This window comes from Dufourea novaeangliae, unplaced genomic scaffold (assembly GCF_001272555.1).
Source record: "Dufourea novaeangliae isolate 0120121106 unplaced genomic scaffold, ASM127255v1 scaffold162, whole genome shotgun sequence".
In the NCBI taxonomy this organism is placed as follows: domain Eukaryota; kingdom Metazoa; phylum Arthropoda; class Insecta; order Hymenoptera; family Halictidae; genus Dufourea; species Dufourea novaeangliae.
The window spans coordinates 2,119,238-2,145,662 of NW_015374046.1; the positions used below are offsets into that span (position 1 = coordinate 2,119,238).

Below are 26,425 nucleotides of genomic sequence, written 5' to 3' on the forward strand. Positions count from 1 at the left end.
GCTATTTGTATGTTACAAATTATGGCCAAAGTCGATAATCAACTTTATTCGAAGAACTTGCGTTTATGTAACATTTTTTTATTTCTATTTGTTGAATATACTGACAAACTTGAATTTACAAAACCATCGACAACAAGTGACGTACTAAAACAAATTACGTGCTTTGAGAGTTGTGGATCACTTTATCAGAGTAATTGACACTGGTCGAAGAATTCAATATAAAAATTTCGAACACGTTCGTCAAAATAAAAGTAAAGATTATAGAATGATTCCAGAGTAATGGATTTTTGTATTTTAACCTAGATTTATTAATTAAATCGCAATATCAAAACAGGAACCGCCGAAAGCTATATTGATAAACTTTCATTTTTGTAGATTCTGTAATTTTACATCACATAAACTTGCAATTTAAATGACTTAACAGATAATTCTTATTTGCTCGTTCAAATTTAATAAATGATATGTAAAATATCAGTGGTTTTGAGTACTTTTAGTTTATCGAGTGAACTCGATAAATTTGGCTTCTGAGGGGATTCTGTGTAAAAAGAATCATATGTAACTTTATATCTCGTTACTACATTCCTCTACTTACGCAAAAAAAGATAATTTCTAAACCACAGTTTAGACTGTACGGTATTAATACGAATAACTTCTCTCTAATTGTTATAATTTTGACGATAAGTCAGGTGTAGTAGTTACTAATCTATCCTGTATAATAATTGAATAATAAAAATTACTGACAACACGCCTAAACGCAACCTATGAAGACTTCGATAAATATTGGAGCTACCAGAGTCCTCCGTTATTTGAGGAAAAATGTATGTTGCATTACGATATAACGTAACGCATAAAACGATACATGCCGTATATTTGAGAGTGTGCGATTATAATTTATAAGAATTTTTCTAAATATAAGTAACCCCAGGAAAAGCTTCGCAACACAACTAAATAGTGTCCCGAGCTTTTTTTTATCGGGACAGGAAGAGATGCAAAAGTAGTTTGGAAAAAAAAATGGTGACTGACAATTTTCATTCACAATCGTTTGTTTGTAATGAAAAAATTGAAAAATATTTATTATACAGAGACACTCGATATTTATCGATACAATCAAAAGAATGTTAAACAATTCGAATCGAAAAATCATGATGTATGAAGTGCAAGCCGTTTTCAGTGATAAATCGCGAACGGAATGGAAATGTCGTGAATCTTTTCATTAACAAAAACAGTTAATTTTAGAATTTCATGAACTTAATCATATTGTATAACGAGATTTCACATATACTATGGAAAGTAGAATACTTTCTTATAAAAAGTATAGTGGTTCCTGACTTTATTCACAGAAAACAACAGATGCTCAATTATATTAATTAGCTATTGTTTTAAATACATTTGAATCAATTTTCAACTAAACATACTTTACAAATATCATTCTTAACAAATACAGAAAACATTAAAATATGTTTACATGAAAAAATATATTATCCAAATATTTATTTCAAGCTTTTCCAATTTCACTCGAATTTGTTATTCCACATTAAAGAATTTCAAATATTTTTAATATTTTTGGTTAAATGTACAAGACGTACATTAACATTGTATAAGGTATCTGGAAATATAAAATTAGTGAAGATGAACAATTTTGATATTGAAGGAAAACAAAGTCTGGCAAATAGTTATCGTCAATACAGCATGACATTCCAAAATGTTGAATCGGGAAACGATAATATTACTGAAAACGTCATATAACTTCGAAACGAATCGCTCCTACACTATATTTCATAAAAATATAGTATATAGTACATACTGTTCGTTTAGGTAAATGTGTACATGCAAAATCAGATACGAATTTTCATGCACACTCTGTGTAATAAAATTAACCTAAACTTATGTAAGTAATACAACAAAAAAAAACATCATTGTAATATAAAAATATTTATTCGTCACTGTTAAATAAATGAAATTAATATATTTTTAAGATAAATTGGCGACAAGGGAAGTTACATCGGAAACAGTGCTTTTGAATTCGTATTCTTCATAAATCACCCCATTTTATCTGTTTATCTATGATTGTTCTAACAATCATTTACCAATGAAACATTGTTAATACATACTTTTGTGTTTTTTGCATTCTGGTGTGCTCGTCAGTGTAAATAAATTTCGCAAGTTACCACCGAAATACGTATAGAAATTCTAATACAGACCGTTCTATTACAATTATAATAATAATTGTGAAAAACATTGTTATTATACCGTGTACAGTAGCGTTCTGAGAAATGGATACTGAGTCATCGGTGTAAAACACTTATTAATTTTGCTTACGCGACATTGATTTTTGAGCTGCTGTTTGCATGATATTATTAAAGGAGCTCAATTGTTTAAAAGAAACTATAAACTGATGAACCGATTTATTATCACCATGCAACCGTTTCTAAATTAAACTGTACAAACGTACATATATTTTTTCCGTAGATGGATTTGTGTATTACAACTCAATCATAACAATGTATATGTATGTTAAAAAATATTCGTTCTTCATAAATCAATATAATCACGATTACAATTCGACAAAATAATGATAAGCGAAAAAAATATATTTATTTATAACGGCAACCATTAGGTATATATATATATATATATATATATATATATATATATATATGTACAATCTACGAATTCAGCATTGCTGCAACATATTTGTTAATGCTACTACTAATTTCGCCTAAATTAATGTATTGCATATAGTTGAAACCTAGCGAACGAAGAGGATGTATTGACATGCATACTCTCATATATGGCTGCATGGTGTATAATAAATACGAAATTATATTTTTTTAATAAACTTATTTGTAGCTATATTTCATCTTCAAAAGTACGCTTTGCTTCCAACAAGATAACCCATTCCAGTGTGTCGTGATACCCAGTTGTGTACAAGTTTAGAGCAAATTGCCAGCAACTAATAACAAAAGTTGTCTAAAAAATCATAGGCATCTGTTTCCTAATTTGGCTTGAGTTTTTCAGGCAACGCCAGCTGACAAAGTGGTAAAGCAAATTGGCAGCAAGTCTTGCAACATGAACTTGCTACCAATGTGCGCGCAAATTGTTTATAACAAATCTTGAATGAAACTTGTAGCCATAACAGGCATTGTACAAAATTTGGCTTTGCAGGTTTTGTTGACTGGGTGGTTTTCTTTTACGTCGACATGTAATGTATTCAATGCCTTCCACATTTTACTATTATTATAGAACTGTTAATACCTACATTTTTCAAAAATGAAAGATATTGTCAAGAACAAAAGGTTACTTTAAAACATTCAGGATGTGTGATCCACAGCCATGGCGCACTAGATAACGTTTTTGTGAGCCTATTTTACCGAAATCATTTTTAAAAAAAACCGTATCTATCTAACCAGTGAAGAGACATAAAATAATGAAAATTGGAATTATTATTAACAATAACAATATTTAGTTAGAAAAACCAAGCGACGGTATTGCGAGCGTTTGGGAAATTTGCTGTCGTCCTGAGTGCGTTAATTCGAGCTGGATTTGTTATAAAAGAATTGAATACAGTATACATTTTTATTAGTGCATTATAAGAGACTTATCAAAATGAAAATATTTACATTCGCATGAAACTGTATTCCATTTTTTAAAAATATAACATTAGAATTCGTAAAATTATTATTAATTTACCATACGAAAGAAAAATTTGCTGCATTATAGGATTGTTAGAAAGAAACAACTGAGAGGGGTTAACTCGTACCATTAATATTTAGCAATTTAAGTGTATACGTGTAATATTATGGATTGACCAAATTTATTTTAATCGCTTTATTATGTAGAAGAAATTCAATATTGTAGTCTGTATGCAGAATGGAAGGCACGACAATAAGTATGTTATAGTAAAGTCCTGTTTGATTAAAAAGTCGCCTTAAAAACCTTCTGGGCAAGTGTTGCAGATCATTCCTCCACATATCGTATATATTTCAAACGCATGATATTATTTGATTGCTTTTAATGCAAACACGTAATATAAATTATTTAACTTGATATAATCTACAGAAATAAAATTGAATTACAATTTACTCTTCGTCTTTTGTATGTACTAAAAATATCACAACGTGTGTATACGATATATTTATTTCTCTACATTTAAGTAATAAATAAAATATTATTACGCATCTCACGCATCTGATGGACATTGACCCATTAATACTTAAATCTGGCTTTCGTACAAAATTCAAGTAACAAATTCGAAATGTGTAAATACATTTAATTGTATGATATATCGGTCTTTAATGGCAGTATCGATAATAATGTTTGCTGAAATATTTTTTAAAATACTAAAATGTATAATTACCTATTTGTACGATGTATGGTACGGTAATGGAAGAGAAGTCAATACAAAATTGTAATGAGTATTAATGGGTAAATGAACGTGGACAGAAGCCCCGGTGGATTTTTAAGGACTAAAGATTGCTTCGCGCGTTAAATTTAACCGAATATACAGAGTATTGCGGCAAAACTATTAACAATAAGAGAATCCACTGAATATCCTTTTATCGTAAGGTTACCACGTAAACATAGCGAATTTATTGGCACTAAGGATAAAATACATATACACGGCAACGATACATATGAATCATATAGGACCATGTTTTATGTATGTAAATATATCTATAAAGAAAAATTCACACATTTAACGAGTATGTGACGTGTAAATAACTCAGAAGTGAGTATTGGCGTTGTTGATGGAAAAATTAAGGTAAAGAAAGCAAATGATTAGCGCAGGAACATAATATACATGTATAATGTAATTGTAACGTTGAACGGGACTACATTTTATACGACACGGTGTAAAGTAGTCTCAGGATGTGTAACATATTGAAGCTAAAAAGACAAAACGTTTAATCACTGGTTAGGCATTTATCTATGCATAAGGTATGATATTACGAATAAGTGAATGTCAAAACTTGCTCGTTCGTTAGATTTCTCACAACGAAATTTTACCGTTATCACATTTTGGTTGAGCTGTTGAGCCTTTGGGGGACCCACCCATTTTCGTTTCGTCATGGCATTACTTGTAATATATATTCTTGCTGTATTTTTAATGCATTGACTGTCAGATTAGTATTTATAAAAATTAATATAGGGGTAATGTCCGCTTTTTTTTAACGAAACATAGGATATGTGACTTGAAATTGAACACGATACTTGTTTCCTTAGCACCAGTTAATCTTATTCAATTTCTTTAAAAATTAATTTTTAAGATGTAATGTGTTAAGTTTGTAATTAAGGATTTAAAGTTTACTATCCATATAATGCTGACATGACAAACAATGTGTTAAGTGATAGGACATAATCCACCTTTCCCAACACTTGAGCTTTTTAACAACTTTTTACAATTGAATGACTTAATTACGAAACTGTACCAATTGATATAAAATATTTTTTAGAGTAAGGTTTCTTCATCTGGGATAAACAGGCCCCCCTCTTCCCACAAATACTCCTCATTTATTTTAAAAACTTTTTTAAACTATAATTAATAGATATTTTTAATATCCAATTCATATATGTATATTTTATTTCTTGTAATTATAAACACTTTGTAAAGTGTCCATAACTGTAACCACAACCTGAAAGAGGCCCATTGCACTGAATGATTAGAACATTTTGGATAAAATTTCCTGCAAATTTGACAAATTAATAGAAAAATTACAATTAATTGAACGCGGAACGTTTTTATTAAGCAAAAATGTACTTAAAAATTTGTCAGTTTTTTGTAAATAATCCAAAACTTTTAATAAACTAATGTAAATGTTTTATTTGATCATAAAATACTCGTATTCCATATTTTTATATCATATTAGTACACATCGACAAATTAGACCATTAACTTAATTACATTTGTTCGTTGAAGTGTAATAAATAGACAACGGATGTTTATGTATGTATCTATAGTAAATTGAAAATGTGTAAACAGAATGAAAGAAAAACTTGAATAAAGAGTAAAAGGACTTTTATTTGATTTCTGGCGTTACTTAACGTTTAATAAATGAAATAAATTTCTTTTTATTTCTTAGTTTTACAAAGTGAACTTGCATAAACATCCACAGTAGTAACATTATAAATATACGGGCTTTGTTTAATTGAATACATGATACACGAAGTTATCATCCGCTACAAAGTAAACCTCGACAGCTTTAAGCATGTCCTAAATTTTAATATTATTTATAATCCTGCGACGTTAACATTATTATTGTATGGTGTGTATATCCCTGTGCAATAACAGATGTAAGCGTGAAACGAACGGTTACAATGTTATGCAACAAGTGAGTCATTTAATTGCGCAACTGAACTCGTTTGCGGAAGTATTTCTTGTTCTATTCATTTGTCTTTATGAGTTTTGTTTCTTTCTTGATACTTGATTAGACCTTAATAGAATAAAAGTGTAACCGACATTTGAAAAGAAATGAAGTTACATACAGCAATAATAGTAATGTAATTATGTCTTTGTTGTTATTCAATACATGATCGTTTATCTTTTATAAATTTGAATTGTGAGTAACTTGCCTTTGACAGAATACAACCATAGAGTTAGTATACAATTTAAAGATATCGAGACTATCTATAGAATGAATTGCGGTAGAGAACGAGCATGATGTACGATACTATTAACTTCAGACAATAAAATGTTATTATCGATGTTACCTTATGAACTGTGTTTATTCAATGTTACAGCCCCCCCCCCCCCGGCCTACCCATTTCCGTTTAATTAAATACATGCACCATACATTATCGATACTGGGAGAATTAGGAACGAATTCATATAATATTACTTACTAATATACATATATGTACAAACAGGGCACTTTATTATTCATCATGTATATATACAAAAATAATTTTCTCTTATTCTGTAATTACTGATTGAATTCGTTTAACAGCTTTCGTACGTTGCAAATTAGTTTGTTTTTCATTCTCTAGATCTTCCTTTAATTTTTCTACATGATTCGAATATCTGATTTCATTTGCAACAGAATCTAATACTAATTTCTCAATTTCTGGTATTACTTTATGAGCATTACCCAACATATGTTTAAATATTCCCACTTGTTTAGATGTAATAATTGATATTGCTGTACCAGATTTGCCTGCGCGTCCTGTTCTTCCTGCTCTATGTATGTATCCTTTAATATGTTTAGGAAGATCGTAGGATATAACTAATTGCACATTTGGAATATCCACACCTCTTGCTAAGGCATCAGAACTTACTAGTCTGAAAACATAAGAAAGATGTAACGAAATATTTAAAATGATTTAAAATTATCTATATATGGTAATGACTCCCATAAGACACACAGAACAAGAATCTCATTTTTTATGTAGAGGTGCGATATATGTTTTTGATAAAGAAGCGAATTTTTTTACGTCGATCTCAAATGGAGCTTCCGACATTAGAACTCTCACGAATCTGATATAAATAACGTGCGACCATTACGTACACTGAATAATAATAAGATAACACGTTGAAGAATTATAACTTAAACTTTTACATTCTCTAAAAAATGTTTATGAAAAAATTTATATCAATTCTGACGAATTTATGTAGTGAGGAAAAGCAGTATTCTTAAATACCAGTCACTTGCGTTGAATGATAAACACAGTGATGTTCTTGCTTTTAAGTAATATGCACTACTAAACTCACGAAAATGATGTAATATAGGAGATATTACTGTAATGAAGTAATGAATAAAACGTACATTTGAATTTCTCCAGCAGCAAATTTTTCAAGTACGCCTTCACGTTGCTTCGGCATCAATTGTGCAGAAAGTTCTCCTACTTTTAAATTCTTTTCAGATAAGAATGATTGCAGCAAAAGTGTCAGTCTATGAGCACTTTCTCCAGAATTAGTAAAAATTAATGTTTTAGAAGTCGTGTCATTTCTAAGTAGCATTTCATACACAGCCACTGGTTTAAATTCTGTTACACACTCTACTGCACGTTCTGTTAATTCTTCAGGACTCGTGTATCGACCTATGAAATCACCTATTTCCTTATCCAAGTTTACATCCTCGTCATTACCTGATACCAAAACAGATGTAAACAATATTGGTTGAAACAGGCCAAGACGATTCAATTTCTCTGGATCTTGAGATAAGGTAGCACTGAATAATAGTTTCTGAGCAGGAACTTTACTATTTGAAAAATAAAAATTTATGAATGTGTTAAAGCATGTAAAAATGAAACTGATTCCTCAATATAATTATTAATAGAATATTACTTATGAAATAAAATAATAATTGTTACATAATAACCTATGGTGTAGATTATAGAGAGTTAATCGTGGAATATTATAATGATGTTCAGGAAGATATTCTAACCAGTCTGCAGTTCTGTCGGCTTCATCAATAACAAGAAATCGGAGATCATCCAAAGAAAATCCTGATGTCTTCAAAATATGATCTATTAAACGTCCAGGTGTAGCAACAACTATATCCACTACAGACATATACTCTCCCCTAGCAGCTTAGAATTAGAAAGACAAAATATTATAACTTACAGGGAATGCAAGTATCCTATTAATATAGTAATTCTAAGCATGCAAATACATACTCTTTTTAAGAATACTATTTTGTTCTTGTTGAATTGGAGATGCACCAGAAAGTAAACCAACCTTCAGGCTTGTATAAGATGTGTATGTAACTGTTACTTTATAAACTTGTGCAGCCAATTCCTGTGATGGTACAACAATTAAACAACGTATCTTTGGCACTAATCGAAATTGTAATATCTGCACAATTGGTAAAACATATGCTAAAGTCTTTCCTAGAAAAGGAAATAAAATAAAAAATGTAGATTAACAGTTTCAAACTGTAAGTTTCTGATACTATTATTGTCATTTAGTCACAAATTATAATGTAACAATATCACTAAATATGTATCGAATGTTACATTTTCAGTTCTATGAATTAAATATGTTCGTACCACTGCCAGTGGGAGCTGACACACATGTATCACGTAACCAAAATCCCTGTTCTTTATCTTTATTACACTTCAGTAACCAAGAAAGTATACGTGCTTGAACAGGAAACAGTTTATTGATACTATTAGCTTTCAAAGTTTCAATAAGTTTAGAATCTAAAACTGAAGTAAATTCTTTTAAACTTGGACCACTATTTAAATCAATTGGTATAATTTCTGGGTTTGCCAACCAGTCTGGTAATACCCTCTTAACTTCATGTTTTTTCCTTTTAGTTTTAGCACCCAGAATTGTAAAGTCTTTTTGATGATCTCTGTCTTTCTGTACTTTGCTTGAATCAATAGATTTATTAAACACTTCATTCAATTGATCACCAATATTTTCATTTTGTATACCTTCACCATTATTTTCATTAGTTTCATGTTCTACAAAATTTTCTTCTACTTGAACAGTATTCTTTTTCTTCTTCTTCTTTTTTTTCTTATGCAAACTATCTTGATTTATATTCTCTATTTCAGACTGTTGTCCAATATTATTAACAAAGACTTCGTGAGTGGAGGTATTTTGCACTGAACTTTCATTAAATTCGTTACTCTTTGATTTTTTTCTTTCATGCTTAGGTTCTTTTGCATCTTGAGAATTTTCAGCAGCTCTTTCTCGTTTACGCTCTTCTATTCTTTGTAATAATTCAGACAAATGCTTCTTTTCATTTTTTGTTTCCTTTTCGTTTTCTCCTTCATACCTGTTGATAATAAATATATATTAATTGAACAAATATTCACAGAAACAAACAGAGATAAATCAGAATTTAAAACAAAAATATCAATTTTAGGTAAATTGATAAGAAAAAATTATTATATAGATATGTATATATATACATAGAAACATTAGTTGATTTTGTTGTTTATTAATTAGAATTAGTAATATTACATTCTACACTACACTTGCCTGTTGATTACAAATAAACTCATTTGTTTTGACAGCACTACCCACGTGTTTTAAAATTTGATAGGTTATGTATATGCATAGAAGCTAGTGCCATCATGCATTTATTCACTAGAGATGGCGTGCAAAATCACTAATGGTGATTTATCACAGTGATCGCCGAATCATGATCACGGTCGTGATTTAACTTCATTCAGCTCAAAAGAAGTAAAATTATATTAGTCCCCAGATGTCACAAGACGCCCAATAACGCCTTGAAGACGGCTTCAAGACGTCGTGTGCTATCTGGGTCTAATTATTTTGTTGAATCTCATTCGCATATTTCGACAATTTCTGATAGTCTTAACCAGATAACACAGTATCTTAACATGTAGTTACACATCGACACAAATACGTTTTGTACAATTATGATATTATAGATAAATCTGCATTACATATTTTGACTATACACGAGCGTTTCGTCATAACAAAACATTCATTCATCTCACAGTCATGAATGACGTACATATCTACTTTACGTGACTCATGGATTAGTTGTAAATTTAATTGTCTGTCATTCGCTGACTTCATATCTAATACTAACACAGTTGTATACAATTTCATTAACCATTTTGTTGTTCAAAAATCAATATTTTCTAATGTACTGAAAATTTCTTAGAATTTTTATTTGCGAACATATAGGATTTGTCCATAATTGCAAAAATGCACATATCTATGGAATATATTCATTAAAGATTTAAATAATGCAGTGTTCTTATTGAAGAAATTAAAAGAATATAGTATGTTAATATTCACTTATAAAATTGTTAATGAAAGTTGTTACAATTATTTTTACTGTTCGTTTGTGTTTCGCTATCTTCTATTTACAGAATAAACGATTTCCAAATGTTTTTATATCAATGTTTTTTATTCAAGAACAATTTACTTCCAAAAAGAAGGAATTTATACATCTTGAAAATATCGATTAAAATTGATTAAAATCCTATCACTACAGTTTCTCATTCTTACTCTTAATGAATGGAATCTCAAGTTATTCTATGTTTAAATAGATCTCGAATTTATCAATTGCAGATTGTTGCTCCTGAGTTTTCATTATATTCATTGCTTCTTTGTCTTTAATGTAGTGTAAAGCAATTTATAGATAAGTCATGTACATTTTCCGTTAATATTTAATACAAGGAAAATCGTAATATTTACACCACGACGAAACTTCCATCACAGATTTTTTCTGCACGGTGTACAACACCGGAAGTGTTTTCGCCAGCAGTAATTACGACACCGGTAATGGAGTCTATCGCGAGAGAAATAGTTGCTAAGCGAACGAGTAGCGCCGTTATGCTCCATTCCTGCGGTCGCCATATTTTTCGTCCGACCAACGAAGGATTTCAGTGTGGTATACTTTGAGGAACTCAATGATAACCCCTACCACGCGACGAGCCATTCGACCATCACCTTGTCCTTATTTTTTGGGATCCCATCCCGCGTCGTTTCGGCAAACGATAGCTACAGCTACAACCTTTCTCGTTGTGCTTTTAAGCGCGTCTCCACTTGAACTCAACAGGAAATCGAATTTTACGGAGAACCTTCTAATTTACGCTTTAATCTGCAATATTCCGTTACTCGGTGTTTTGTAAATAATTCAGACAATTCATACTACTTTCCCAAATCTTTTACTTCCAACTCAGATAATATTAGTTACTTACAGTTCTGTTTGAAATACCTGCATAGTTTCTACAATACTGGACACGTATCATATTTTGTCTGAAAAATTACAAAAAAAAGAGCAATATTACATATCATGAAAATAAATTTTGTCAATAACTGATCCACACGTATTAAAATTCATCTAGCTGAACATACTTTGAATAAGAAAGTGCTTGATCAAATTAAAGTTACATATTTTATGTATTATTACACACAGATCAATGAAATACCAAATCACTATGAAAATATATAAAAATATGATAATACTTCATATCCTTAATCAATTGTATTTGTTCATTTTCATATAAATTCAACTTTTATGTATGTCAGTGAGTAAAAACATCAAATAACGTTTAATTCGCCACTAATTATAGACAAGAATAATAACTTCAAGCAACAGTACAATATAAGTATTGGAAGCATAGTACGTTTCATTAAACATTGTTTGCCTCCTAAGAAAATATTTAATCATAAGGACTTACAAATAGGCCACTTAAAAGTTAAACTATTAAACTCTTGCAAAAAAGCAAAGGTCATCTAGCTGTTCTATGCCAAAAGTACAAAATTTATTTTACACGGTTAGATACGAAAAACCGTAATAAAAACCATAATATCGTCGCAGTTGACTTTTAAATCTGATAAAGCTAACACGACTTTGGACGGATCTAGTGAAAAAGTTTTGACAAACAATCACTTCAACGTTTCTACTACTGCAGCATCCTCTTAACGTCGTCATGTTACAGCCAAAATCAATATCCAAAGTAGCTCGATGATGCATAGCCAATTCTTAGCTACCGCGTGATTAAGATCCTCGTTTCTGTTGACAAATATTCGTGGAAGTACTACCAATGTGCTTGTTTCACGAACAGAACCGTGGCATGAGGAAGTCTTCCTCGAGATTCTGCTGAAGTAGAGACGCACCCGCAGCGGTTTTCATGCTCCACGTCATCAGGCGTCTCTACGTCGACGTCCCCACCACCTAGCTCCTTTTCGCTACTCTTTATATAGTTCATCTGCAATTCAGTGACCAAACTACACGGCATCACGTAACAACAGCGAACCTCTACGATTCGCAAACGGTGGTTATCTATTAACTAATTCCATAAGCTAGTGGCAGTGACAGTGATACCGGTTGGGGCTTTGACAGCATTCCAGTGCAGTGAGAAGGTAAAGCTGTAGTTGTATTTTGCTAGCTATTCACCACCACCGTACCTTTTGTATCTTTGAGAAAAAGTAGTGCAATTCCTTACTGGACCGGAATTGACACCAGTAATATCAGAGATTAAACCAAAGCTTTGACAATTCACGATAAATTATAATGTTGATACATCGTTTGTTTGTTCTTTTTTTTAAATATAACTCAACATAGTATAAAAATAATTGTATGAACCAACCGGGGAAGTGCTGATACATTTGTGTACACGAACATTTTTGTGGAACTGTTTTGTACAAGTTATATGACCTGTGTTTTGTATTCGAATTATTTTACAGAGATTCACATTTTTAAATTCCGAATTATTAAAAGAATTATTTTAGTTGTTTATATATTTCTATTTTTGTAGATTACCTTTATAATAACGAAAATTAGACAGAATCTCATTTCTTTCATTAAAGGCTTATATATATGTGGAAACTAAAATAAATATCTCGTTAAATTTTCGTGGAAACTTGCATTTTAACGTATTCTAGATAAAACTAATGCATAAAATTTGCACTTTAATAAAAATGATTAAATTTCTTGTCTCAATACAATTTTTATTTTTGTTATTTTCCTCATGAGAAATCATTACCATTCATTCAAAACAAAGTCCTTTTACTTTAACATTAGAGAATTTAGTGTTAGAAGAATTGTTAGAAGGATTGTTTATGTTCAAGCTTAATTTTTGTACTGTTTTAGGTTTACAAAAACTCTAAAAAAATTCGGAGATATGTATGAAAATCTCTGCAACATTATACAATCATTTGTCAAGTCAAATGTTTAAAAATTTTTTCAATAAAAATAATAAATCGGAGAAAAGTCTGGGAAAAATGGGATTTTGATTGGATCGTCAACGACCCACATTGCCTACGGAGGGTTAAATTGAAATTACGTTCAAACCTAAACTTTTATTATGATAAACTTAGGATCGAATATCAAAATCTAAGCTTCAAGCATCTTAAGACATAACATTGGGGCGGTAAATCATATCGAAGCATATTCAAGAAAAATTGGAGTCTATCATCGATACTTACAATCAAATACATTTAACATCCTTAGTTTACCGTAGACAACAAAATGATTTTTTAATTTATAATTTTTAATTCATCGATTTGTATCTAATAGAATAAATTTTTTATTCTGACTATCGATCAAATAAAATTGGGTCACAAGGAATCGATAACGTGTTCTGCATAGTAACAAAAATTACACTACCGGGTATCCTTTATCTATTACATTTCAGATTCCAACCCGATTACGTTACTGACCTCGTCGATACATCACGCCACACGTAATATTTATAAATAACGAGCGTACTTTCAAAGGCTTCCAACTCGATTTAGCGGAATTACTTTTTACCACCTCAGCTGTTTCGTAACATTAAAAATATAATAAACATCGATACATGTTCTTCCATTAATTGTATTTCTTGTATTAGTCACGACAGGATAGCACAAATCGTTTTACAAGCGTCGAGATGACTAACTGCTCATTGCCTTGAAATATCTTTGCACTGTTTCATTAGAAATACGAATAGGTATGCAAATTGATTTGTTTCACGTTTAAAGTACATAAATATCAATATAGAATCAGTCGTATGTACATATGTATATTGAAAGAACATTCGCACATACAAAATCAGAATAGATTTTTATTTATTAATAGGCATAGATTTTTATTTATTAATAGACATTCGTGTAAATTATTACTGAACGACGGATGTTTATTCAAATTTCAATTTTTATACACCAATTTACGAATAGGAAAAGAGAACAACTATTTATTTCTTCTTATAATAATTTGATTAGTTAAAAATAAACTAAATATTTTTGACCAAAAATTATTCCTATTTTTACTTTACATTATAAATACGTAAAATCTGAAGACTAATAGTCGCCAACAAATTTTCAATTTATACAATGCACATATAAAAGTCATTTACTTTAATGTTACGAAATGCTCTATTCTATCACTCGTTAGGCAGGATGTCATTAGCCGTTTCTAAATGAGTGGAAAGTTATTATCGAAACATAAGAGAAAGATAGGAGGACTTTGGAGATGAACAACAATCCCTGAGGGCGTAACATTAATATTTATCTTATCTTTTTCTATTTATATATATTTATCTCAATGTTTTTTTTAAAAAAACGTACAGTCCTAAATTTTTTGCATGTACTATACATAAATAATACGAATGGAAGGGGATCAATTCTAGAATTGGAAATAAGTTTGAATTTCAAAATATATTTTGTATAGGGAGTTTTGTTTTTGAGGAAAATATATTGGAAAATCAATGTAATAAAATTATTTTAAAAACCAGTTTGTTGTTAATGGTTGTGGCTAATAAATTGTTAGTATAATAATGATTTTTAATCAATTTCGACACGTCCAACTTTATTAAACGTTTTCACAGGAGAAACTGGCACTCAACAATTTTTTGTCATATCTCCTATGCTGATGTCGTTATAACAAAGATATAGTATTATCATACTTTTATTTATAATTAATATAATTTCTTTATTTTATTAAGTATTCAGTTTTAATACTACACATCCTAGATAGCAACGTACATCCAAAGGACGTCCGTTTCACGTCCAGTTTATATCCGAATGTCCTACGTCTATTTTGGATATCCCTAGGATATTCGTAAGACTTAAATTTCGTATGTTCCAGAAACGTCCATCTCGGAAGTCCTACGAATGTTCTCAAGACTTAAATTTCGCATGTTCTAGGACTTTCCGTCTTATGTCTTAAGAATGTTCGTAGGATTTAAATTTCGGATGGTTTCGTTTAGTAATTTTGAATTATTAGAGAATTATTAGAGAAACAATAGAGAAGTGTAACGACACTAATGGTTTTGTGCGGAAACTTTAGGAAATTTGAAAAAATATTTTTTTTCTTAAACTATCTCAAACCAGCACAGAATCAGTATTTTGCTTTGAAAATAAAAATAAACACAATGTACACACTATATTTTTACAATTATATTTTCATTATAATTCTTTATAGGAAATTCAACCTTTTATATATTAACAGAAACTAGCTTGATATAATTTCTACTAAGTGCGAAATTCAATGGTTATCACAATATAAATTGTAGTTGGTAATTCAGTTTTAAACATTAATTAAATACTTAAAATAACTAATTAAAATAAATACTTAAATACTCAGACATTTGTTGACGGTAGGCTGTCACATTTATTACACCAAATTACGTACCAAACTGCGAATTTTATTTGAAAATTAAAAAAAATTTATCACAAAAGGATGATAAAACTAAAGATAACGAGGATACGTAAATAGAAGTTGTACATGTAAATGTTTTATCATATAATTATTATTTCGAAACTATGCGAATGAATTTGTAAGTCACAATAATATAAACTTCTATTTAATTAGTTTATACATTTCTGTAAGAGCAAATATCTCCAAAAATTAATATTTGCTTCCGAGTTGACGTTTATCTGATTAGTAAGTATACAGAATGTATAAGCTGTTCACAGGTCAGAGAGACTAAAAAATCTTCACTTTTTGAATTTTTAAAACTTTTAGTTGCAAAACACTTGATTGGTGTGTAACATTTAATATTTAAAAGAAATTTCTTTGATCATTTCTATGGTGTTAGCCACTCTGACTACTCTACTAACAAGTGTCTAGTGATTGTAATGCCTAACGAGGCATGAAGTATAATAAATTTTCAACATGAATTGAGCTAATAATAAAGTAAAAAGGAGACTAAACTTGTCCGCTAGTCGTGCATCGCATTGTTGAATGCCAGTTTCCGTGCCATCGCGTATGTATGTACATTCTCCGTTTGGTAGCTCCCACCAATCCTACGAAGAATGTTTGTGGGGAGAGTTAGTCCGCTTCAGTCGGTTAGGAGAAGCGTACGGAACCGGTATATTGGTACGGCAGAAGCAACGAGCTCGATCCGCTATTCCTTTACAAGAAGGTAAATGCCACACCCTGGTTAGTTTCTTCCTTATTAGCGATCAATACAAGACTTTCGGGCATCGATACGAAAATTTCTTGGCACGTTTTCTGGCATATTTGACGCGCAAAAAGAGAACCACACGTCATTAGTTTTCGAGATATTTGCGTTAACCTATGACATCATTGCTTGTTTAGCTGACTTCATAGTGATATGTGCAAGTTAATTTGAAGGCTTAGAAAATTAATTTATTGAAATAATCTATTAACTTTTCGAGTTTTTAATTTGTAAGTGGTAAAAAGATGATCTTCGATCATTAGACATGTATGATATTAAAGAGAATGAGAAGTGTGATACTTATCTATCTAATTGAGTAATATATAATTATTTGTAAGGAAAGATTTCTAAACAGAACTATGCATATTTCCTATGAAGCTTTTCGTAGCAATTTATATCGATAATATTGATTATATTCGTTTCATTAGCGAAAGAAAATATTTTCGTTGACCTGAATAATTCGAATTTTCAAATTAGAATGAAAGGGAGCGCCTCTGGATCGATTGTGTCCTTAGACAAGACATTACGACGTTCGAAGGACGTCATCGTGTTCAAATATTTATGTTTTCATTTCATTACATGCACGCAAATCGTTTCTTACTTAGAACAACAATCAGTTACAATATTTAGAAATTTTAGTGATGGAATTAAATTACAATACTACTGAAATTAAGTTAATACATCAAGCGATATTTCTTTATTTTGTTATATAGAATATATACAGAAAAACCTGAAGAATTTATTATAATTACAAGAAAATACTAAAAGAGCGATAATGACATTGTTTTTAGATTTTAGTTTCTAATTTATTCCATTGTCTTTTCTATAATACAGGCTAAAATTAGTCTATGATATTTATTTAATCTGTTTAATAAATTATTTTTGCTACATGGAATCCAGGATAAATAATGCTCGTGCAATGTTCAGAAAACTACTACTTTCTTCCCCACTAAAAAACTTTACTCTTGAAAATAAATAGAACCATAGTTAAAACCAAATTCGAAAAATATGTTCCAAGATCTCTAGATTGTGATATAACATTAAGTATTGTGATACGTGTCAAATTGATTCACAAATGCCCCTAATAAAAGACACTATTGGAATAAAATTTATTATAAAATTATTCTCTTATTTTTCATTTATTACTAGATTACAGATTTTTATCCATACCCGAATTTTTTAGACCACTGAGGGGGAAACAAAAATTTTCACAAAATGCTTATCTTTTGTACACATCAAGTATCTTATTATTTCAGGCTTGAGGTTTTACGTAAATTATTTTTATCTCTTAAGCCGTACAAGTAGAACGGCACTTGTGCCGAAACAAATTCGCAACTGTTAGTACGTATTTATCTACAGCGATACATGACTCATAATTATGAGATTCAATGCTTTACGTATGAAAGCGATTATGTCTCCAGGAACAGGAGGTTCGCAGAATGTTAGTGTACATAAACGTGAATGTTTCAGATTACTGCCTTCTTACGTGACTCATTCATAGTTAAACCAGAAGTAGTTCATCCACGTACTAATTTTCTATTTCATTTTTAATGTGAAAAGCACCATTACTATATTAACTTGTTAAAAATTAAAAAAAACAATTATAGATCATGATTTGTTAAAATAAGTTTAAAATTAATTGATTAACCCAAATTAACTTAATATCAATGGTAACGTAATAAATAATATTTTATAATGTATATTAAAGTATATGCAGCAATTCCAATAATTACAATATGATTTACTGAATCTAAAGAAAATATGAATAGTAATTGAATATATTCTTTGATGTTTTATGATAGCATTTACGTTATTTCATCCTTCGATAAGATATTTTTAAACGATGCATTATAATATAATTTGATTTTATTGTTTAAAGAACTGTTATTATATAATTTTCAAATGTTTTGTTCTATAGCTATGAACCCTTTTGAGAACCAATTAGAGTACATTGTAAGTAAAACTATGTGTCAGGCGTGGAAATTGAGTATTGTGGTCTCAATTGCATGTTTAATTGTAACGAACTTGTGTAACTTCACAGTTAATGTCTTTTCACGGAAGATAAGTATGTATGTGGAAAAAGTACAATAGATATGACAAATTTATAAATTGTGAACTAATATAGTGACGTTTAATTTGATATACTTTTTCAATATGTTTTTTTATGAAAAGCACATATAGTTTTAAACTATTAGTTTAGAAACATTTTCAAATTTATACTAAGTATTTAATCATTTATTTGTTACAGATAATCCGTACAATGTCGGCCAGTCAGTACTACCACGTGCAGGTAATTATCAGACATGAATTTATGTAATTTCAGAGTCGTTATTAATCGAAATAAATTTTGTATCCTTATTTGAAAAAGTTCTGAATTACTATAGTTCATGGTGTCTCAGACACTATTGTCACAAATATACAGTTTTTTCAAGAACTATTAAAATGAAAATTGTAACATTACAATTCAGTTAATAAGACCTTTCAAATGAACTTAAACGTTTTTTTAAAATTCTGAATTAACGTTACAGCAAATAGAGTTCTAAAGTTAACATTAAATTCTTAAAATATAAATTTTAACGCTAAGCTAGAACACGGAATGTTCCGCAGTATGTTATAGGACCGACGAGTTTCGTTCTCGAGATAATTGGTAGCATGTGTTTACCTCGTATATGATTATATTTCTATTCGTGTTTATAACCTTCAGGAATAGTGTGATGTTATCAATTTTTCACAATAATTGAATAGAAATTTATAGGCAGAAGATCAATGAGAAACAAATTATATACTACTATGTAGTGCTTCTATTTATTGCAAGTAGAAACAGAAGTAATAGGCAGACATGTTAATCGATCTTATTCTGAAGTACGAATTTGAACTTACAAGGAAAGGTACGGAAATATCCCCCTCCGATTTTGATGAAACTTCGTATGTCTGTTAAGTAGTAAAAAATGAGGGATGCATATTTTTTTTTATCGTCTGAAACGCGACTTTAAGGGGTGAAACCACCCCTCAAAGTTACGATCCGAAATTTTTTTGTCATAAACAAATTATATTTCGGACAATTTGTTAGTACCATATTATTCTACATAAAAAAACGGCAAACCTCGTCCATTAGAAGTGTTCATGTATCTCATCTGGTTTTTGAGATAGTACTTTCGCGTTTAAAGTCGCGTCTCAACCGATAAAAAAAATACGTATCCCTTATTATTGACTGCTTAACAGACATACGAAGTTTCATCAAAATCGAAGGAGGACACTTCCGTGCCTTCCCTTGTTAGAAGTTTAATTTTCTCGAAAACGAAGGTCTAATATGAAAAATAGTTATTCCACAGTTCCGATCTGTTTTTGTATGTAATTTATACTCATTGCAGCACACTCGTTATACAGGTTGTCCCACTCGAACCTTTACACGCAATTATCTTCCGAACTATTTGTTATTCCAAAAAATGTTTCAAGCAGAACTTACTTCGTTTCAAGGCGTACATCTTGCGATTTTCACAAATCTAATCTAAGTGGACGTGCCTCCGAGATTTCAAGATGATCTATCTTTTTATAATTGGGCTTGTACCTACGTTTTCATTAAGTAGACGTATGGCCCATTCCGTGACGAATTCATTGACCTAAATATGTTAGTCTTTTAAGGTAATTCAAGGTCATTTATTAGTTCTGAACCCCCACATATTTCATTTTGGACAAAATTTCTAATAGCGAGTGCAAAAAATTTGGCGTGGAATGACCTAAATATAAGACTTTTTATGTATGTCCAATAATCCGTCTTTTTCTTAGTGCACGCCAACGGTGTACCCTGCTGATCCATTCAACGCAGAGGAAGATGCAACCATTCTGCGAACCGCCATGAAAGGTTTCGGCACCGATGAACAGGCGATCATCGACGTCCTTGCCCATCGCGGTATCGTGCAGCGACTCGAGATAGCCGATAAATTCAAAACGATGTACGGAAAGGATCTGATCTCGGAACTGAAGTCCGAACTCGGAGGGAACTTCGAGAAGGCTATTTTGGCGCTGATGACGCCACTGCCAGAGTTTTACGCTAAAGAACTTCACAACGCGATTTCTGGGATGGGCACGGACGAAGGTGCTCTGATCGAGGTGTTGGCCTCCCTTAGCAATTATGGTATTAAGACCATATCCGCTGTCTACAAGGATCGTAAGTACCCATAACTCTTCGTCCTCATTACGCTCCTCTAATTTGATATTGAAAAAAAAAAAAATGCGGGGTGCTACACGCAATATACAGGGTGAACCACGAATCGTGATCACTAGAGATTACTCTGTTATTAGCAGTCCGATCGAAAATGTTTTTATCAGGTACAGCATGGTTTCAAGAGAGCTTTAACGTGATTATAGCAAATTTTTTGTCAACCCTTTTTTTCATTGATTTTTCAAGGTCATCTTCAATTTTTTGCAAATATACCTATAATTTTTTTACGCCTATCTGTTAGAGGATTTCAAGACGAATTCGATAAGTATCATAACATAACATGTGTTACTTTTTGTTTCATCTGGGTCGGGAAAAGATTAAAGAAATATTCGAACTGTAATATTACAAAGAGTATCGCATACTACGCCATTGTACGCGTTCCGATGTTGAGCTCTTGCCTACTGTTTCTAAAAATTTCGTTCTGTACATTGGAACATATCTAATGATATCTACTTATCACGATTCATGGTTCACCCTGTGTACAATAACCAGGATACAGATGATTCCACCGACGATAGCAAAGGAAAATTTAGAATAAAATTGTTTATAGGTGCTTCGTTTTTTTATAAAATTGAATCTGGAAATGCAACTCAGCTGTCGGTAGGATATAATACATATACATCGCATTTTTAATACTACGGATGAGCACTACGTGAATTCCAAATAAAATAATAATCTTTTCTTTAAGTATTTTTGTATGTGCAAATTCACTTACGTATATTTATTTTTGTAGGTTTTCAGTACTAGCAAGAGTTTAATTTCCTATATGAAAATAGTTAATTAATATTTTTAATTTATAGACCAGATATGATTCAGTTGACTCACCGATATATATCTATTTATGTATATTTATTGGCGTATTTTGAGTTGATATTTTTACTATAAATTCGAAACAAATAATTTACAATATTTCCTCAACGTTAGATTCTCTGAAATCAACATGTATAAAATTTAAATGCTAAAATCAACTGAATAATATTCATAGAAATTGGTAAAAATCGCAACTAAAATCCTAATGTATATTTGCAGTGTACGGAAACGAATTAGAAGATGACCTGAAAAGCGACACATCCGGTTACTTCAAGAGACTACTGGTTTCTCTGTCGTGTGTAAGTAAATCTTATCCGTATGACTCCTTACCGTAAAGTTCGTAAAGAGCTATGCCACTGAGGTTACTTTTACAAATTTCCTGTATTAAAACTAGGTATGTACTCGATTGAAATGATTTCTCTTCTTCGGTATAAAACATATAACAAATATGTATATAATGAATTACCTTTATGTGCAAAAACATTTGTAACATTACCATGACAACAAAGAACAAGATAAACGTCTGTGTCCAAATTCATTTGTTCGGTATTGTTCCCTCTTCATATATCAGGAATTAACAATAAAAAGTAGCGACTCAAAACAATTCGTTCAATTACGTGTCTGATATTGCGTTAGTTATTGAGAATAATTATGAAAATTTGAAAATTTGTTAAAAGGCCAGCAGAAACGAAGATCCGGACGTCGATACAGAGGCAGCAATGCAGGACGCTCAAAGGCTGCTTGAAGCTGGCGAGGGCCAGTGGGGAACTGACGAAAGTACATTCAACGCTATTCTTATTACCAAATCTTACCCGCAACTGCGAAAGATTTTCAGTGAATACGAACGTCTCGCCGGAAACAATCTGGAAGACGCAATCAAGAGAGAATTCTCAGGCGCCATCGAAGACGGCTACCTTGCAGTCGGTAGGATATAATGTATAATATACACTAAACGCCAAATAAGAGCATAACTGTTTCGCGCGTCTCGAATGAGCAGGAGAGGTCTCTCGAACCCCTGGTTCCCCCACTTTCTCGCTTTCTGTAACAGGGACGATAGAATTTGTCATACACCGGGTGACATAATGAAGTATTTCTCAAGACATGAATACTTATGAATTGGCACGTTTGTACTTCACAGTCACTCGGTGTATGATGCTACACGAGGCATAATGATGCTCAATTGTTTAAGAGGTTGGTAACTAAGGTAACCGAGAGGAATATGCGCGAACAAGACCGAAATTCGTCATTTCGCAATTATGGTCTTACTTGGTTTTTAATGTACATGCATTTCTAATAAGATAATTGATTTTTATAACGAACACTTTGATATATTTATCAGTGGCATGATAAAGGTTAAACATTTTATAATTCAAATTCACTTTGATGTATAGCATTTTGATCTATGTATTTAATACGAGTACTATGACATATTACTTATGCACATCCCTGTTGTTAATTGATAAATTCATGGAATTCGGTATGCTTTTAACTCTGATATGCCCAATTTTTGTTTCCAAATGATACTTTCTTCTACATAACATTATTCTGTTTCATATCATTTGCAATATTTTATGAGGAATTAGTTCAATCTTTAGTGTATTTTTTAGTTATTTTTAAGTGATTTGTGTGTGATCTGTGCAATGTGAAAAACAATGAAACACAGGCACTTACTAGGTGTCCTTATGATAGAACGGTGGGCATAAGTATTCGGGTTAATCAAAGTCTAAAGACAATAGGATTTGCAGATTGAGCATGTAACCTACCAAAATATGTACAATGAAAACTTCGCAGACTTTTACTTAATTTACTGAAACAACAAAAACATAAAAAGAAAACAATATGAAAATAATGATTCAAGTACCTACTTAATAAAGAAGACTGTTACTTTGAGGAAGGTCAAGAAAGGAACAAAGTATTTCCAGCACATTTCTTCGTTACCATTTTTAATCTGTAACTCAAAAAGATCTACAGATTATAAATGTATATGAAAATAGTCCTTGTTATAACTTTTGATATTGCCATAAAAAGAGTGGAAAATTTTGAAAGGACCAGATAACTTGCAATCTCTGTACATTTTAAGTACACTGGCTCATAATTTTTTGTATAATTTTGAAATCGAATAATCGTACTGATTCAGTTTGGTGTTGGTCTGTTTCAGTGAAATGTGCGCGTGATAAGACTGGATATTTTGCAGAGCGACTATACAAAGCAATGAAAGGACTCGGAACTGACGACACGACATTGATACGTGTAGTCATAGCTCGTTCAGAAATTGATTTAGGAGATATCAAAGACACCTACCAAAGAATGTACGGACAGTCGCTCGCAGGCGACATCGACGTAAGTTGAAACCACAATGTACATAGTCCCGGAATCAAACCTTTGAGAGTGTTTCTGGAAATTCATTTTCTACGTAACGAGTTTACGTCACGTATTAATTACAGTTGAAATTTATCATACATTAATTATTTATTTTACAAAAATGTTGGAGGACCCGGAAATGGGAGACTCATGAGGTGATTTGAAACAAGTTTTTCCTTAGCAAAAATGTTATCCGAGGCTTTATTAACAAGATATTAACGAAAAACACCGATCAATCAGAGCGCGAGTCTGCCGGCCGAGTTCCCGCAATGACGTTGGCTACCAATCACAGCGCGTAGCCAACGTCATTGCGGGAACTCGGCTGGCAGACTCGCGCTCTGATTGGTCGGTGTTTTTCGTTAATATCTCGTTAACAAAGCCTCAAATAACATTTTTGCTAAGGAAAAACTTGTTTCAAATCACCTCACGAGTCTCCCATTTCCGGGTCCTCCAACATTTTTGTTACACCCTGTATAAAGTACTCACACAACTTTCACAAGTTGTTCTATGTACATCATACTCTAAAATAATAGATAGAATTATAACTCTGCAAAGTATGAATGTTTATTAGTGTAGCGTGAAATTGCCTCTGCTGGAATTACAGAAAACAGCGTTCTAAAAAAAAAAAATTATGAAATTAGATGTTAGTATTGTTACAGTGACGCCATCTTTAATTTTTCGAACCAGTGTCGATCACAAACTTTTGTTTATCTTTGATAGTCCATCAATAGTCATTTATAGATAGTTCAAGGTGTTTAAAAATATTTTCAATTTCATTAAATATTCCGGAGAAAGAAAGAAAATTGAATTACCAAATAATTAATTATTACTGTTACATGTCACTGTAATATTAACGAATTGATTCTGTATAATTAAATCGAATATGAAAGTATTCGAATTGGAATTTGTAAAAATGAGTAAAAAATATAATTAAACATGAGGTATAGAATACTACTAATATACGTAAAATTTCGATATATAATGTCCAGTAAATTATTAGTCCCAAACTTTCGCAGAAACACTCTTGAATGTCTAGATTGCGTATCATCTACTAAACTGTGCACATTATAAACGTCTTAATTCTACTGCCTAGCACAATTTGTTTTTAACTTTTACTTTACTATACGACGGCTGTCCATGACTTTCCATGAATTTCAGGACGACTGCTCAGGAGACTACAAGAGACTCTTGCTTACCATACTCGGATGAAAGCATTTCATGTACAACAGCACCCTTTTGTTTTGCATCACACACTTTAATGTATCAGGGATAATTCTTCGCGATAGTTCCGCGAAGCTTTGTAGATGCTTAAGTTAATTCCGTTCTTTTAGTTCGATTCGACGATCGGTGGTGATTATGGTGTTGCGTGGTTTCCTTTTGTTAATACTTCTGTTATAAATGATTTCTACCGCGGAAGCGCTTCATTCACATAGATACAAACTACATGATTTAGTCTCCGTGAGACCGACCAAATAAATTATATTAATAGTTGCCCTTATTGTTATTAAAATTCATTTGTTAATTGTATTCCCGTGTCATTGCCGAACTAATTCTACTAATTAACCCAATCAGCTACACGTGAGATAAAAAGTTGACCCCAAGCGATGTTTTAAATTAATTTCGACGGATTCTTTGGCTTTTCTTTTCCTTTTTTATAGTATTACTCGAAACGAACGGTATGCTCTTCTCGTCTAATGATTAATATAAAAGTTTATTAGAGAACATACTTGGGGATACGTATACGTCTCACGTGTGATTGGCCGTTTAAAATGTCGTGACCCTCACGATTAAGAATCGCTTTAACAGTCTGTGTGCATGTATCCTGACACAAATACAGTATTATATCATTTTGTACAGCATTAACATCGCTTTAATTTTGTTCCCACATTCTGTTTGCATTTACAGAGCGACTGCGGCGATGAATTTAAGCGGCTTCTGATCGCACTTTTGAATTAATGAAAATCATGGAAGGGAATGCGCGTACACACACCCCCATATACTATTTTATGTAAGAATTACCTAACACCAAAAACGTTAACAACACGCATCCCCACGTAACTGTAATACCGACATTTGTTTTTAATAAAATCTTGCACGTTTCGTCGACGAGCAACGTTCATTTTATCGTAAGATCGAGTGCCCGTACACCGAGAACACCTGTGTCTTCTCTTGTTTCCAGAGCGATTGCGACGCTGAGTGGAAAAGACTTCTGATCGC

At 31.4% G+C, this 26,425-nt stretch overlaps 2 protein-coding genes across 5 annotated transcripts; one reads left to right on the forward strand and one right to left on the reverse strand.

The window, feature by feature from the left end:
- Nucleotides 1–6,909: 6,909 nt before the first annotated feature.
- Nucleotides 6,910–9,733, reverse strand: LOC107189684 (ATP-dependent RNA helicase DDX51; the record flags this gene model as incomplete). Its single annotated transcript, XM_015578268.1, has 5 exons — nucleotides 6,910–7,276; nucleotides 7,761–8,195; nucleotides 8,316–8,526; nucleotides 8,614–8,826; nucleotides 8,986–9,733. Coding segments are annotated over 5 exons (1,974 nt in total), but the record flags the coding sequence as incomplete, so codon positions are not given.
- A 2,946-nt stretch (nucleotides 9,734–12,679) lies between these two features.
- LOC107189694 (annexin B9-like) lies at nucleotides 12,680–26,315 on the forward strand. 4 transcript variants are annotated; one of them, XM_015578281.1, is made up of 7 exons: nucleotides 12,680–12,796; nucleotides 19,064–19,105; nucleotides 20,602–20,983; nucleotides 22,067–22,146; nucleotides 22,525–22,771; nucleotides 24,006–24,187; nucleotides 26,114–26,315. In XM_015578281.1, exons 2-7 carry the CDS (start codon nucleotides 19,076–19,078, stop codon nucleotides 26,162–26,164), a joined length of 972 nt encoding a protein of 323 aa, XP_015433767.1. In that variant the 5' UTR covers nucleotides 12,680–12,796; nucleotides 19,064–19,075; the 3' UTR covers nucleotides 26,165–26,315. The 4 variants fall into 4 exon arrangements, with proteins under 4 accessions (XP_015433767.1, XP_015433766.1, XP_015433769.1 ...); XM_015578280.1 differs by lacking the exon at nucleotides 12,680–12,796 and adding an exon at nucleotides 16,680–16,779; XM_015578283.1 differs by lacking the exons at nucleotides 12,680–12,796; nucleotides 26,114–26,315 and adding exons at nucleotides 16,680–16,779; nucleotides 25,367–26,071.
- Nucleotides 26,316–26,425: the final 110 nt, after the last annotated feature.